The 16,909-nt window shown below is 47.1% G+C and overlaps 1 protein-coding gene across 2 annotated transcripts in view; it reads right to left on the bottom strand.

Moving 5' to 3' along the window:
- Positions 1 to 5,167: 5,167 nt before the first annotated feature.
- CRACDL (CRACD like) overlaps positions 5,168 to 16,909 on the bottom strand; it is a 125,843-nt gene continuing 114,101 nt past the window's right edge. The window contains exons 8-10 of one of the 2 annotated variants that reach the window (XM_012786998.3): positions 8,397 to 8,584; positions 7,184 to 7,328; positions 5,168 to 5,575 (exon numbers count right to left, since the gene is read on the bottom strand). In XM_012786998.3, coding sequence (XP_012642452.2) covers positions 5,436 to 5,575; positions 7,184 to 7,328; positions 8,397 to 8,584 — 473 coding nt within the window. In that variant the 3' untranslated portion in view covers positions 5,168 to 5,435. Of the gene's footprint in view, positions 5,579 to 7,183; positions 7,329 to 8,396; positions 8,585 to 16,909 lie in introns of both variants that reach the window. The other variant, XM_076001019.1, reaches the window with a different exon arrangement.

A 16,909-nucleotide genomic window follows, 5' to 3' on the forward strand; every position in this document is an offset into this window, starting at 1 on the left:
TGTGTGAGGAGGACTTGGTTATCCTCAAATTGGCAGCCTCGCCCGTGTTAGAATTGGCGCCTGTCATCTTACAGAGCAGCTTATTCAGACCTGGGAGGAGTAGGGAAGAAGAGTATCTTCAGGGCTCAGTCATTCTGAGAAATGTGACAACACAGGAGGGATCCTGTTTCTTGTGGTTTTAAGCATTAATCACAGGACAGGCTTGAATCAGGTGGAGAAAATTTTATTCATCACAATTACTTTCAGTGAGAAGACTCCATTTGTTTTGAAGTAATTCTCTGCTAAGCTGCTTGGAGTGGTGTGTGAGCCCAAGGCAGGCCTCATGTCCTTGAGAGAGCGAAAGGCTCTGTGTCCTGCTGGGGGCAGGTGGAGCTGTGGGACTGGGAATGTAGGGAGGGCTATGTCCTCTGGGATGCGTCCCCTCCTTGTGACCTTACCCCAAAATATTTAATAGGCTTGACCAGGACAAAGAATGCCAGGTGTGCATGGAGTGCTTCTGCAGACCGCTGAAGGGGCCAAGTTCTGGAGAAAGACAGCAACAACCACCACGAATGCGTGGTCCCAGGTGCAAACGGGGCTGTGGGAACACAAGACCCCGGAATCAAGGGGAAAGCTTTGCATTTTCCCAAGCATAGAATCTGCTGGCGTCTAAGCTGATTTTACTGAGCTCTGTGAGGTGAAAGGAGAACCCTGGGGTATAAGCCACGTGTGCTGTTAATGTGCCCTGGGCTATCAGAGCTCTGTACATGCAAATAACACTCCATACCATTCTCCCTGAATAGGACAGCTTAGCACTAACACGCAAAGGAAGGAGAGGAAAATTGGTCAGTGACCACAATTTAGCCAGGGCAAGCAGGGTAAGGACCTGACCATGTTGTCATCACAGTGGGCCCTTCCTTATCAGCTGGACCAAAACATGGGGCTCCTATTTCCAGGAAGAGTAAGAACAACTTACAGGTGTGGGCATTTCATCCCTGTCTGAATCTCTGGGCAGTGAGGTTCGCTTCAGAACGTCCTGATTCAGCAATGTTCCCTTATCTCCTACAAGTTTGTTCCCATCCACACATAAACCCACTTTTAAAAAAACCTTATTTTTATTGAGAAGGGGAAGGGGGGTGTCTGGTTTCCAGCTCCTGGTCTCAAGGGATGTCGCCTCAGCCTCCTGAGTAGCTGGTATTACAGGCATGAGCCACCATGCCTGGCCCTAAACCACTCTTGTATACCTCTTCTAACAAATGGAAAAACAAAAACCCTCTGTCGGCTACCCCCACCTCTAGCTACTGCCGTTTCTTCTCCCATTCACAAAGAATTTCTTGAAAGTTGGTTATAGCTGATGTAGCAACAGGCTGGCTGGCTTCGACTTACCTTACCTGTGCTTCTTGCCCCCAACTTTCTACTGAAAGGGTTCTTGTCAGGTCACCTATGACTTCCGTGTTCCAAAAACTGATGGCCACTCTTGTTCTCATCTGGAGGGGTCTCTAGCAGTTCCAGCCAACACAGCTGATTCTTCCCTCTTTCTTCGAACCCTTTCCTCTTGCCTGGCTCCTGCCTGCTTTACCCTTCCTTCACAGACCCTTTCTGCCTTCCCTTTCTCAGATCTCTAGTATTGGAGTGTCCTATGATCAATCCTGACCCTCTTCTCCTCCTCTTCTAGACTCCTGAATTCCCATCTCATCTAAATGCTGACAACTTTCAACTGTATTAACTCGATCTACCGATTTGATATTTCTACTTGAATGCTTAAAGGGAATCTCAAATTTAAAATGTCCAGGTTGGTGTGGTGGTTCACACCTGTAATCCCAGCACTTCGGAGGCCAGGAGCTGAAAACCAGCCTGGGTGACATAGTGAGACCCCCATCTCTACAAAATATAAGAAAAATTAGCTGGGAATGGTGGTGTGCCCCTGCAGTCCAAGCTACTTGGGAGGCTTAGGCAGGAGGATCACTTGAGCTCAGGAGTTTGAGGTTGCAGTGAGCTACGGTGACACCACTACACCCCAGCCTGGGCAACAGAGCAAGACTCTTGTCTCAAAAAAAAAAATAAGATGTCCAAAACTGAACTCCTTTCTGTGGGTTTTGCCCTCCACTCCCATTTCTGTAAGTGATATTTCTACTCATCCGGGAGCACCCGCCAATAATCTAAATGTCATCTCTACCTCTACACTTTCCTTCTCACACTACATCAAACCCACCTTTGGAATTGTTGGATTTGACATTGCCTTTAAAGTGTATTTTGAATCCATCTGCTCCTCTCCACCTCCACCATTACCTTAGACCAGGCCTCTATGATTGTGTTTATAATTAGTCACCTCCTCAGCAAACCCTACGCTGACCACCAACCTGAAGTGGCCCTTCTGCCATGGCCACATCCCTCTGTTTTAGGTTCGTCACTACACATGTTGCTGTTTTTCTTTGTTTTCTTCTTTGTGTTGCATATTTATTTATTGTGTCCCCACTCCAAAAAGAAAAACCTGTGTGCCCCAAGATTAGGTTGCTACTTGTTTGCTCATCAGGTGCCCACAGGCCCCCGTAAAGTGTCCACATGGAAGTGTCACCTGGATGAAGGAATGAATGGAAAGCTGCATAGTCCAGGCAGGTGCTCATGATTAAAAACCACAAAAAAAATCCCCTCACACTTTCTTCAGTTTTAAGGACTTGAAAGGATGAGGGTGTCTCCATGACATAGAAGCCCTCAAGGTCAAGTTCAGCACTCCCATGTCTGTGTTGTCTTTGAGGATACAGATTCACCTCTGCTCCTGCTGTGGGATCTTTCTCCCAATGCCTCAGTTTCCTCCCCTGCAAAGTGGAGATAAGTTCTGAGCACCAAAGCACTATGATGAGGATTGTAAATAACACACACGCAGCACTCAGAGCAGTGGAGAGCACTGCTATCTCTCTTCTTAGAAAAAGCAAGGTAATTCCCTGCAGGCTTTTTCCATCTCTGTGTCACTCCGACTTCCCAATCATGCCCCAGTTTTGGTCACTGTCTCAGCTTCTCTTGTCACAGCATTAGGGTTGCAGCAGAAGGGACTCCCCCCCCCCAGTGAATTCTCCCCTTGTCCTAAAAACCTGCACCCTTCTCACTCGCCAGGTGCCAGAGAAAATTAAACCAAATCCTGAAACACACAGAGAATATCAACATCTATTTGAATAAAACTGAACCAAATACTTTTGATCTTACACTGATATCTACTGCCTCAAAATGTTTAATCTGAAGTGTTCTACAAATAGGAGAAATAATGGTTTGGGAGAATAACAGCCAATGTGATTTTCCAGTTAAACTATTCATGTCTATCTGTACCCGAATATTTTTGGCAGCACAATTCACGATTGCAAGAATGTGGAAATAACCCAAGTGCCCGTCAATTCATGAGTGGATTATTTAACTTTGATATATGTATACAATGGAATATTACTCAATTATAAGAAATGACAGTGAACTAGCACCTCGTATATTTTCCTGGATAGAGCCTGAGCCTATCCTCTGTAGTAAGGTGTCACAAGAACAGAATAGGCTCCACATGTACTCACCATCAAATTGGCACTAACTGATCAACACTATGGTGCTCACACGATAGTAATATTCTCCAGGGATTAGGTGGGTAAACTCACAACTAATGAACCTGGTGAGCATTGTGGGGGGGGCACACCCCAAATCATGGTTTGGGTGTGGCAAAGTCGTAACACATATCCAAAATGTTTATACTCCCATAATATCCTGAAATAAATAATTTTTAACAAACTATTCATGTCTAAGCTTTTGGAGCAAGGCTAGATGGATGGAGTTCTTGTTCAGAACATACGTGCCATGGAATTCAGTACTGACGTTCTCTAAGAGAATGCAATCATTAATAATAAATCAATTTCATTGGGGAAAAAATTGTTCCAGGATTTTTTTCAACATATGTAGACTTGATCAACTTGTATAGTACTAACAGCTAGAAAAATAATATTCATGAAGATGGAAAATGCAATAAAAGCAGCAAGACCCTAGGGTATATAAAATCATATTACAATATATCGTGAAGTTGTAATGATTCTGCTGGCTAAATACCCCCAGATATACATATCCCCATGGAGATTAGCTTGTTCAAAGGAACAAACTGAAACTGGTTTCTTTTTAATACAGAGGAATTATATAACTGAGACATAATTCTTTTTATTTTTAAAAACTTTTGGCAGAGATGGGGTCTCACTATGTTGTCCAGGCTGGTCTCAAACTCCTGGGGTCAAGTGATCCTCCCGCCTCATCCTCTCAAATTGCTGGGAATACAGGCATGAGCCACACCATGCCCAGCTGAACAATTCTGTGATTTCGAATGAGTCTTCCTTTCTCCTGGCTTCTCCACATTCTGGATTCATGAGTCATACTGGCTAATGCACTGGCAACCAGTTTTCAATAGAAATATGCCGGTTAGATTAATTAAATGCTAAAGAATAACTTCTTAGCAAATTTTATATATTAATATGTTGTACCAAATAGATGAAAAGACCAAAAATACCCCACACTACCTTCTGTCTTCCAAAAATGAATACCAACATTTTTATCAGATTAAAAAAAAACCTCAAAAAACTAAAATCTAAAAATTCTAAAATCAACCCAGTTGAGATTTGAAATGAGGTATATATGAAGTGAAACTCCATTCGCCGCATTGAACTCAGTGTTGGAGGATGTTCTCTAAATGTGAGTAGAAACAACATTTACACAAATAACAGAGGCATGTTTGAAACCTTTTATTAAACAGGCAATGCATTGTGCAATGGTTTAAGGACACAGATGCCTAGTGGAAAAGTTTAAAAATCGGTTAAACAATTTTTAAATTGCTGGAAACAGTCTATGAATTGATGAACCCTGCTATGGTCCCTCCTCTCCTTCTCAGAGTGGCTATCTTCAGGGAAACAGATTGTTTTGTAGCTGCTCTTGGAAACGGCATCCCTGTTTTACCACGAATGTCATGCCTAGTAGTAAACATGAAAGGAGAAGACAGAATCCACAGGCAAGATAGCGGCCAGAGACATGGGCTGATCTCAAGTGCAAGTGCAGACGCTCTTCTCCGGGAACGGCTGCTCTTCTGGTCTTGCAGGGCATCCTAGCTATGTGTCCAATTTCATTTCTGGTTTCTTCCTTGTCTGAGGCCTCTTTATCAAGGGAATTCTAAAAGACTCACATTCATACCTTTGGGCACAGGAACTTGTTCCTGGATTTTTTTTTTTTTTTTCAATGTTGTTCTTGTTTCTGGGCCCCTCTGGCCCAGGGTTATGGCTGTGTGTTTATCCTCTCTGTTTTGCCTGGTTCCTTCCTCTTCCCCGAGCTCATCATAACTAGATGATAAAATCAATCTTCAGTTTCACAGTTTGTTTGCCATGATTTACTGGCAGTTTTTAACTAAGTAACCCTTCAAGACAGTGGACATGCTTTATCAGCACACTGCCAACCTATTTTATAATTTGGGGCATGTCACTCCAAGCTTGAGATTTCTTTCTGGCAAGTTCCATCCAGGAGGGCTGATCTGCACTGGCATAACTGGCTCTCTTCAGCTGATGCAATTCCTTCTCCGTCATCCCTGCAGACTGAGCTGCTGGAAAGGAGACAGAGCAAACAGAAACATGAGAAACGAGTTTGGGTTTTCGCTTAAGCTTCTTGAATTTCTTGAAATATACGTCGCTGTCTTAACTGTGTTCTCAAACATAAAATGAACATGTAAGCATGTAAAAAAGACTTGGGGAAAGGATACGTAATATATGTGATAAAAGAGCTTAAGGGGAGGCTCAAACAGTTCTGGGTATGCAGTGAGGAAAGACTTTTGGAATAACACTGCGGGAACGCAGGAGATGGGCTGCACAACAGTGTCACTATACTTAAAACTACTGAACTGTACACTTACAAATGGTTAAGATGGCACGTTTCTGTTACCTGCACTCGAATGTTTATAGCAGCACAATTCATAATTGCAAGGCTGTGGAAACAGCCCAAGTGCCCATCAATCCAAGAATGGATTAATAAAATGTGGTATATGTATACCATGGAGTACTGTTCAGCTCTAAGAAACAATGGTGATATAGCACATCTTATATTTTCCTGGTTAGAGCTGGAACCCATACTACTAAGTGAAGTATCCCAAGAATGGAAAAATAAGCACCAGATATATTCTCCAGCAAACTGGTATTAACTGAGTAGCACCTAAGTGGACACATAGGTGCTACAGTAATAGGGTATTGGGCAGGTGGGAGGGGGGAGGGGGGCGGGTATATACATACATAATGAGTGAGATGCACACCATCTAGGGGATGGTCATGATGGAGACTCAGACTTTTGGGGGGAGGGGGGAAATGGGCATTTATTGAAACCTTAAAATCTGTACCCCCATAATATGCCGAAATAAAAAAAATATATATATATGAAATTTAAAAAATACTGCTACAGGCAACAACAGCAATGGACCTGAAAAACTACGCTCCAGTGAAAGAGGCCAGATGTAAAAGGGCACCTATTTTATGATTCCATTTATAAGGAATGTCCAAATAAGGCAAATCTATAGAGACAGAAAGTAGATTAATGGTCGCCTAGAGTTAGGGGTGGGAGTGGGGAATGATTGTTAATGGGCATGAGGTTTCTTTTTGGTGTGAAGGAGATGTTCTAAAATGAGATTGTCATGATGGTGGTCCAACTCTGTAAATACATACTCATTGCAAATATACAGCTGTCCCTCGGTATATGTGGGGGATTGGTTCCAGGACCCCCCTCTCCTGCATATACCAAAATAAACCCAAGTTTGGGTTGGTCCTGCAGAACCCGCATATACGAAAGGTCAACCCTTCGTATACTCAGGTTTTGCAGACTGAGAATACAATATTTCCTATCTGAATTTTGATAGAAAAAAATTATAATATTTTAATATATAAACATATTTTAAATATTTATAAAATAAATATTATTTATTTATGGACCTGCACAGCTCAAACCCATGTTGTTTATGGGTCAACCATATACTTAATGAACTGTGCATTTAAAATGGGTGGGTTTTATGACATGCAAATTGTATTATATCCCAATAAAAGCTGTGTAAAAAAACTCAATGTGGCAAGTAATTCAGGAAAACAGAACAAAGGCCCCAAACCCAAAACTGTAGGAACAACTCCAGAAGTGATTCCCAGGTGTTTGGTACTATCTGCAGACTGCACACCTAGGTTCTGGTGGGACAGCGAGATCCCTCTCTGCAGCCCCTCCTGCAGGCTGAGCTCCACCCCCCGCCTCCGCTCCAGGGGGGGCTTCGCAGGGGTGATCAGGAACGACTTGCTTCGGACGAAGTCCAGGTGCTTCACGGGCTCCTGCTGGGACACAAGAAAGACACCTGTGATTCAGATGGGCGGCAAACACAACCCACGTGAACGAGCCACAAAGTGTCTCCCCCAGGACAAACTGTGCCACTGACACTTTCTTGGGAGAACTCTGGAGTGTCAACTCACTGACATCGGGTGCAGAGTTCAGAAGGGGCTCAGACCAGCACACGGCCTTATCCCAGACCCACACGTGCTTCACGGCTTCTTCCCTGTCCCCACCCCTGGCCTCAGTCCCAGAGGCTGGACGGCAGGGATTCCATTTGCAATCAAAATGAATTGTGTGTGTTTGGAAATAAGTTTTGTGGTTTTTATGACAGTTGGTACGATCACTGATGCCCCAAACTGGTTAATATGTCGTGTTCAAATCCCCCAAGCCTGCATGAGCATCTTCAAGTCTGGGTACAGCTGAAGTTTGGGTTAAGATGAAGGCTGCAGGCTCAGGCCCCCTCCCGCCACGGCGGAAGCACACTTCTGGAGTTACCCTGACGCTACTGGGGAAATACAAAAGCCGTGAGTCTCAGGCTGCTTCTAAGCATAGTAGTTTGGGTTGGTGAAAACTGTTTTCAGTCCAGAGTGCAAAATGGAACCCCAGATTCCAGCCCTGCAGCCAAAGTGGGGAATAGGGAGCCCCAGCAGGTGCCAGGCACGGCAGCAAGAGCAGGACTTGCCCCTTACCTAACAACGAGCACAGATGGAGCTGTTGATATCCTCACTGTGTGTCTAACCCAGAAGTTATTTTAACCTCCTTCCATTTTTCTAGATGGATTGTGTGTTGCCTAGGAGGCACAGAGCAGAGAGGTGTCCCTACTGTCTGAGTGACTCACATGCTTTCTCTGAGTCCCTAATAGTCCAGCACAGGGGAAGGGCGGGCAGACTGCTCCACCAGGGAGGTTGTAACTTGGCAAATCATTGATTTTGCTTCACTGGCCTCAAGCACACATCAGTAGTCATCACAGGTGACGGGTTCTGTGATGCCCATGCAGGATGTGTGGTCCCCACTGGGGTCCCAGCCCCGGGCCTGTACCCACAGAAACAGTAAGTATTTGCTCTGAGCACCTGGGGTCTCTCGGGCGGCTTGGCTTGCTTTCCGAGTTCAGGCTTCGGGCTCCGTGCGCCAGGCTTGTCCTCCTGGGTGGGCGGCTGGTCGGAGGCCCCTCGCCGCTTCTGCCGAGCGATGGTGATCCAGGGCGGGGCGGGCTGCCCGTTCGCTCCAGGCCCTGTAGCTGCAGGAGGCAGACCTTTTTCTGTGGGTAAAGGAATAAGGTTATGCAAGGCAGTCCTATTTCCACTTCAGGTGCACCCTTTGCTTCTGCACACAGAGAAAACTGCACGGCTTTGGCCCTGGGTGGCGGTGGGGGTGGGGGAAGTAGGTCTGGAAGCCCCTCTGGTTCGACTGTTACTTTTCTTTAGGGAACTTTGTTTTCTCTTTAAAGATGCACCTGTAGTCAGAGCCACAAAAAATTAAGTGCAACTGCTTCTAGAAGGTCAATGTGCATTTTAAAGCCAATTTCCTCTTAGGGAACTCTTTCTGGAAAGAGATAAAAATAAGTACATAAGTAAATAAGATTTCTCTAATATAATCCTATCATTTTGGACCAGTACTTACACACTACCTGATTTCCCGATTTGCTTGAATGTTGTAGACACACTATTGTTGTCTTTTAAAAACATAACCTTCCCTTTGTGGACAGAGTGACAGACACCAAACACTAGCCACAGTTGTTTTCCTCAATGTTCTAGAGAGAAGAGAAATAGTGTCTTTAAACCATGGTTTGTTGAATTTTCTTCCACTTTTACAGTGGTTATCCTTGGGTGACAAAACTGTGGTCCATCCCCCTGCCCTACTTTTCAACACTTGTTACCTTTCAACGCCCAGACCTTTCAACTATGTTTTCATAGTTTCTGTGATGAGAATTTATGACCTTCCTCAGCAGGAAAAGGAAAGCTGTGGATTAAATAAGTGGCTTCTTACAGGTACATCAAAAGGATAGAATCTAAAGGGTCCCCAACAAGCCAGCCTCTGAATCTTCGCCTGCCCCCAGACAAAACCAAGGCAGTAGTTCCCCCCTCCCCCCCGCCAACCTGGCGCCTTTTTGCGTTTCCCTTCCACACACAGTGCACCTGAGCGGTGAGGCCAGGGCCGTTTCACAGCGACAGTGTGGACATCCAGGATGCATTAATGCCATTGTTCTTTGTGCCCTGACATACCCCATTTCTCGCTCAGCGTGTGGAGGACATTAATTGCGTTGCTTTTGTTTGTGCCTCCAGTTCGACCTGGAGTTCTTCTCTCTCAGTCCCTTGGTCACCAAGGAGGGGCAAGGGACAGGAGTCGCTGCTTTGCAAGCTGGGGTTGAGAAGGGCCTTCGGCCTCCCCTCCACAGACCTCCCCGCAAGCACGAGTGGCGGGGGATGGGGCTCACTCTTCTCCTGGCTACCGCAACCCTGAGGCTGCTCCCTGCAGGTCCCCTGGGAATCCTGCTCCATCTCTTGGACTCATCCCTGTCCCCTTCCTGCCTCTTCAGTCTCTCCCTGGCCACTGATGTCTTCCCTGCTGCTTTGTGAAGCGCCTGCAGCTCTCACGGCTTGAAAGAAAGACAGTCTCCACTGAGTCTCACTGTCCCCCAAAGCCCCAGTTCTCCTTCTTCTGTGCCCTCAACTCAAATGGCCTCTACCTGTGTCTCATCAGCTGGTTCCTGACCCAGCCAGGAGATGAACGCTGCTCTCTCCAGCCTCCTGACAACTGAACCACAAGCCCCAAGGTCTTGCCCTGTCCTCAACCTGCTTCCCACCCTGCAGCTCTCACATGGCCACACATCCTCTCTGGGGGTCCTGTCCTCCTTGTCGGGTGTGTGGGGGGGTGTCCTCCTGAGGCCTTCCTCCCCTCCAGCCTCCTACACCCTTCTCTAGGTCTTCGTCTGACTTTTGCTTCCAAACCTGGGAATTCCTCCTTGTTCTTACCCCTCAGCCTTCGTCTCTTCCTCCTCAAATGTTCTCTCTCTTCCGCTCCTGATTCCAACACTCAGGTCTGCTAAGATTACTTTGAAATGCACAGTGCAGCCCTACTTTCTATTCTTAGCTGTAGCCCTGCACTCCCCGGCTCCACCTTTCTTTCTCCAGTCCATTCATTCATACATTCATTCGAGTCAGTCAGTGAGTGTCTGCTATGGGCAAGATTATGTTAAATTCTGAGACGGAAAAATAAACAAATTGTTCCTTCAAACAGCTCAAAGTCTAGACACAAATAACTGTGGTGGAAATTGGAAGATGCTAAAATTTATTATACAAAGTGCTCTGTGGACACAGGGTCTAATGCTAGTGGGAGGGGATGGTCTGCCGCCTGGGGCTGGGACCTGGAGAAGGAAAACGAATCTTCCAGCACAGGCAAGGCCTCGAAGGCAGAGAGGGCGGCATGAAGAGGTGTGTGCAGACTCTCTTCCAGGTCTGCCTTTTCCTTTCTATCTATAGTAAGCAGCCCCGGGAGCTTTAAACCATGACCACATTCTGGAAGTTGTGTGGAGTCTGACCCGGGAGGGGTGAGAGGCTGGGGCGCTGGGGAAAGGCTGTGGCCACAGTCCAGAGGGGTGATGAGGGCTTTTCCAGCAGGGCCCTGCCTGGATGCCACCTCCTTGTCACCCTCTCTCCTGATTCTTTTGCAACTCTCTTGAGACACCGACCCCACCAAGCCTGGCACTAGGCGTATTTGCTAGCTGGCCATTTGCCCCACTGGTGTATGCCTTCGGTCATAAGCACTAGTCTATTGAACAAAACCATGCCACAGAGTGTGTACAGTAAAAAAGCCGTGTTTCAGAAATTTCTGAATCTGTGGTCTTATTTCAACCACGATTGCTCTACTTCTAGGTAGGAACGCCAAAGTATTTGATGAATGAATGAATGAATGAGGAGATGAATAGAGTGCAGCATGACCCCGAATGGCTGCATTCTTCAGTCTGTGCCAGGGAAGGTACTAAACCCATCTCTGCATGTAGGCACCTGCTATGGGAAGCTGATGTCAACAGCAGACAACAGCAGAATGGGCTTTGAGCTATACGGCTCTAGTACCAGCTTGTTTACAATGTCATTTCATGTTTTATCCCTGGTCCAGAGAACCCAGCAGTAGCCAGGCACACAGACGGTGCTAGGTGGCTGCATGTTTATATAAAGTCTGTATTTCTCGTCCCTCATTCTCAAAAAGAGTTCCACAGAGTCCTGATAGCCTCTTTCTGGATTTTTACTTTTTTCTTAAAAGGATCCTTCCTTCTCTCCTGTGATCTTTTCCCCACACTCAGGGACCATTGTGCCCTCTGCTCCCTGCAGGCCTCAGGTGTCTGGGTCCTGCCCCCCTCAGTCCCCTCCTGTGTGTGCTGGCCAGGCGCCTTTTGCCCAGCTGCACCGGCTGACAGGAGAGAGGGATTTCACCATGGCCTAAACGAATTGCCTCCGTCAGCACTGTACTCTGGATAATTCTGTCAAGACTAAGTGAGCGGGAAGGGAAAATTTCCACCTTGGGTTTTAAATCAGAGGCAGAACGGCAGCTGTTAAATGCCAAGGTAGCCCCAGCATGTCTGGAGTGCTCGAGCTGACTCCCCACCCCCCCTGCAGCTCAGTGTAGGGCACCTGCCACTGGGGTCCCTTCCTACCATGAGGGTGCAAGACATGGTTCTGGTAAATTCCTTATGCTATACACGCGGATTATTCTATTTGAGCCAAAAGAAATACTTTACAAATAAGCAGAGAAGGTTCTATGGAACAGCATATGCAGCATTCCTGGGGGCCACAGTGACAGGAGGCCCTAGAGAGACGCTGGGGACCCCAAAGGTGGGCAAAGATGGGGGCCCCTGTGGATCATGCCCAAGGCTGACATCTCAGGGGACCCAAGGCAAATCATATTCTCCCTTCCAGTCTGTTCATGGGAACTGCAATGTTATAAACAATGTAGCTAGGTTGAGCTTGGCAAGAGGTAATTTTTTCTTCCCTTATACGAGAGTGAGCTGGCAGAATCCCCTCCCAAGCACAGAAGGGCCACCTGCTGCACTGCCTATCTGTCGGGTAGCAATGTTCCCAGCTGTGCTGTCGGTGCACGCGTGTGTCTGTTCATACACAGACCCAGAGGGGTGAGCGAGTGTCCTAGCTGTGCCAGACAGTGCCAACGTGGGACAAGGCAGCCTACAATGGCAGAGTCATCAAGCACTGGGCCATGCATATGGCCAAGATCTTTCACCACTCATTTCTCTCCTTTTTGGTTCCTACCTCTACCTTGAGTGCTGGTCTTTCCTTATAATTGGTGCTCTCTTCTTTCCCACCTTCCTCCTGGTCAGGAATGCAAATGAGCCAGAGGCCCTCATACCCTCCAGACCCTTCCACAGGGACCACCCAGGGCCAGCCTCATGGCTAGGGGTGCAGGAGTGGTGAACGGGGGTCTAGACACCAGGAAGGAGGGAGAAAAACTACTCTAGCTCTCTAACGTGGTTCACAGAGGCCTAATATTCCACCTGGAGCCTCTCAGCAGGTAACCTGAGAAAGGAGTGATGGACTGAACACCGTAACCACAATGCCGCGCTGCAGACAGGTGGCATCTTTGTCCCAGGTGAGTACAGCCATAGCAGCTGGATGACAAGCCATTCTGTTCTGTGGCAGGAGGCCTAGGTGGCCTCTCCGATCTACAACCCCCACCTCCTACACTCGGCACCCACACTGGGGGCAGGCGCTCTGGGGTCTGAGCCATACTCCACCTGGGGAGGGCGGGAGAAGGGAATGAAGACACAAGCAACCTGCAGGCTGAGGCAGGCTCCAGAGGACACAGACCTTACAACATGACAGCTCTAAAGCATGAATATTCAGGGTCAGGCTGCACCATGAAATACCTCCTGAGATTAAACATGTTCAAAATGGCATTAATCCCAGGATAATGTAGATGTGGCATCAGTTCAGATAAAATCAGTTGAAAACACTCCTTTGTTTACCTCGTCCTGCCTCAACACACAGACAACCTTAATCTCTCAGGGATTTGGCTAAAGGCTCTGACATCTCAATTTCTCCTCCCCAGATAGCAACAGGCTTAAGCTGTCAAGTGTGCCTGGGTTTGCACCAAACAACCTATGAGTGTGTGGCACAGAGCAGAGACTAGCATGGGCGTGACCCCCCTCTGCTGAGAGTCTGGGAGACCCTTGAAGGAAAGGCAGCGAATCTGGTCTGCTGAAGAGCAAGTGCCACATGACACTTTCGGAAGGCACACGCAACGGTGCAGGAAGCTGTGACAGCTGCAAAGCTCATCCTGATTGAATTTCATGCGAAAACAACTTTTGATCAGAGAAGATAATTTTTTTTTTTTTTTGGTATTTAAGAATAGGATTCCTTCAAAGGAGCAGTTGGTAGGTTTGTTCTTCTCCAGATTCCTTCCTTCTCTGTAAACATGCTTCCCTAGTGCAAGGACCTATTTTCAAAAGTATATTGTGCAAGCACTAATTTCCAAGAGATCCTGTTCTTGGGCTGGGTTCAGTGGGCTGTGGCAATGAGAACTGCTTCCTCCCCGGGGCCAGGGAGCTGGGCGCTGATGATGTGGCCCTGGGGCCTGCAGAGCCAACTTTAGGGCCTCAGGCTGGCGACATGCTCTTGGGAAAATTGCAGAAATTCTCTGAGACTCAATTTCAGTGTAAAATGAGGAAAATGGCAGTATGCACACCTCCTGGTGTGGTTGTGAAGATTCAGAGATAAGCCACTGTCTACACTTCCCAGTGTGACTATGAAGATTCTATGCGATAACCCACTATGAACACCTCCCAGTGTGGCTCTGAAGACCTGTTGAGCTAATCCACTATCTGGACCTCCCAGTGTGGTCGTGAGGATCCCATGAGTTAACCCAGGGAAAGCATTTAGCACAGTGCCTGGCACTTAAGAGTGTTAGCTGCTGCCACTGCTGCTGCTGCTGTTATTTTGTTGTTGCTAGTACTGTTGTATTGTTCCCACTTGAACAAAGTCTACACTTTGGTCAAATCTTACCCTGGACCTGATGGAGATCATGAGCCATTCGGCCATGAAAATGAGCCCTCGTCTGCCAATGTGGCAAGAAAACCAGAGTAGGCGCTGGGCTATACCCCAGCCTCTCGCTGGCCCAGGAAGCCAGACTGACTCTTGGATGCCTGAGGACACTGTCGAGAAGGGTTCCAGCAGACCACACCTTAATGCCATGGGTGCCTGTCTGCTTTTGTAAGCCCCGTGAGGGCAGGCGCCTCGTCTTGGTCATCTCTGCACCTGCTGTACCCAGCACGGGCTGGGCGGCGAGTGAGAGCCAGCAGGGTCTGAGTGAGGCTGCCCTGCCCATGCTGCACGCCAGGCCTGCTGCATCTGGGAGAAGTCTGGCCCAAGTCACACCAGTGTGCGCTGCTCGTCAGAACGGCACCCTGCTCCTCTGTACACGTGGCACGTGTGACCGACAGCGAGGCCGGCTCTGATGAGGAACTCGCTGCCCAAGACGGTAGCCCAGTTTTTGTCTGTATTCCCTGGAGCCACACCCATCTATCACTTTAAAAATATCCTCCCACACAGAACTCCCTGGGGAAGAGAACGACAAAATTTCCAGACCGACCCAGGTTTGGCATTATGTCTATTTGTATTCAGAAAGACCTAAAATGAATCGCTGGGAAAAATCCTCAACTTTAAACCATTTCTAGAGATGTTCAACCACCCCTACATGGGACAGATGCTCTCATCACTTCATTCTGACTTGCTCATTGGTGATGGTTCTTTTTTTTTTTTTTTTTTGGTGCCTGTTAAAATTTAGCCTTAAAATACTGTTTCTTTCATTCAGAAAGACTTCTGTAATGACCAGCTCAGGGGGCCAAGGTGAGACTCTGATGGGGGACCATGCCCCAGATGACATGCGGGACACAGCTGTGGGTCTGGAGGCTGAGTGAGAGGCGATGGGCCACACACTGCAAACTCCCGGGTTCCTTGCGCTTTGCCCTGCCTATGGGAACACACGGCAGGATTCCCGGGCCTCTTATTTGGTATCCGCTGTCCTTTGTGAAGCAGCAACTTTTAAAACCTTTTACCTTTCAGGAAATTCCTTTATTGTTTATAAAAGTACAAATGCAAATTGTACAGATTTAGAAAGTAGATAAAATTATAAAGAAGGAGAAGAAAGTTTCCTATAAATCAACAACCCAAGGGAGCTGTGCAAACACTTTAGCAGACTACTTCCCATTTTTCTCTGCTACGCTGTCATCTTATAAATACACATCCACAGCTCATTCCCAGGTCTTCAAACATTCTCTGTGGAAGCAGAGGCCTGAGTTTGCTCTCCAAGACTTCTAATTTAAGTGCATACATCATCACCATTCCTTATAACTAGTGGAAGCCAGAATGGTCGACTATGCCTTGGTGCTTCACTAAATAGAGCGACAGTCCTGTTTCTGCCTGTCCTCCAGGTCCTCTGCCATGGCCCAGGCTCACGTGGTGGGAATGGGGCACGTAGACAGACACTAAGAGGACGCCTGGACGAGAGCTGGGTCCCAGGGACACAGCGGGGCTCACCCACGCTGCAGGGTTTATGTCAGGCTTCCTACATGAAGAGGAAGCACCTTTTGTTTTGGTTGTTTTTTTTTTAAGCATTTATTGATCTGTTGTCAGTCTTGACTTACACAGCCTGGTGAATTTGTACACGCTGGCAGAGCTGCAGTTGCTCTGTCTGCCCGCGAGCCAGGCTGTGTGATCTTACCATAGAACCTGGGCTTCTCACACCCACCCCAGGCTTCACCACAAAACTGTGCTGAGCATTTTGAGAGTGAGCGAGGGCTTTTCACAGGGCAATCTCCCATTGTTAAACACACAAGATGGGGCTGTGTCCCAGATCCGCTTCCAGATTAAACTTATTGCCACTCCTTCCTCCTTCCTCATTCAACAAATACAGTCAATCCTCACTGTTCGCTAATTTCCGTATATGAGAATTTGCTTATTTGCTAAAATGCATTTATAATCCCTAAATCAATACTCATGGTGTTTTCATGGTCATTTGTAGACATGCGCAGGGCAGTAAAAAATGTTTTGAGTTACCCGATATACACGTTCCCAGCCGAGGTCAAATAGGGCAGTGCTCTGCCTTCTTGTTTCAACTCTTATACTGTATACAAGTGCCCTTTTTGCCATCTACTTAGTGCCATATTTTTGGGCTTGTTCTTGGTGATTTTGCTGTTTGAAATGGCCCCCAGGTGTAGTGCTGAATGCAGTCTAGTGTTCCTAAGCTCGAGGAGGCTGGGTTTGCCTTATGGAGATAACGTGGGCCTCAGACATGCGTCATTCATCACGACCTATAGTGCTGCTGGTCATGTTCAATGTCAGCGAAGCAACGATATATGTTAATTAAATAAAGTGTCTTTAAACAGAAGCACATATAAAACTAGGTTATATGTTGACCTATCGATGTTGTGAGCAGAGGCTCAAAGGAGCCTCACCTTGTGTTTCCCCCAGTAGGCATGGCTCAGTACTTTCTAAGTCAGTGTTTGCAGCAACTTCCCGGAACTTAAATGCCTCAGTCAATGAGAATGGACTATGCTTGGTGAGTGACCACCAGCTGC

Source organism: Microcebus murinus, chromosome 3, assembly GCF_040939455.1.
Source record: "Microcebus murinus isolate Inina chromosome 3, M.murinus_Inina_mat1.0, whole genome shotgun sequence".
Classification (NCBI taxonomy): domain Eukaryota; kingdom Metazoa; phylum Chordata; class Mammalia; order Primates; family Cheirogaleidae; genus Microcebus; species Microcebus murinus.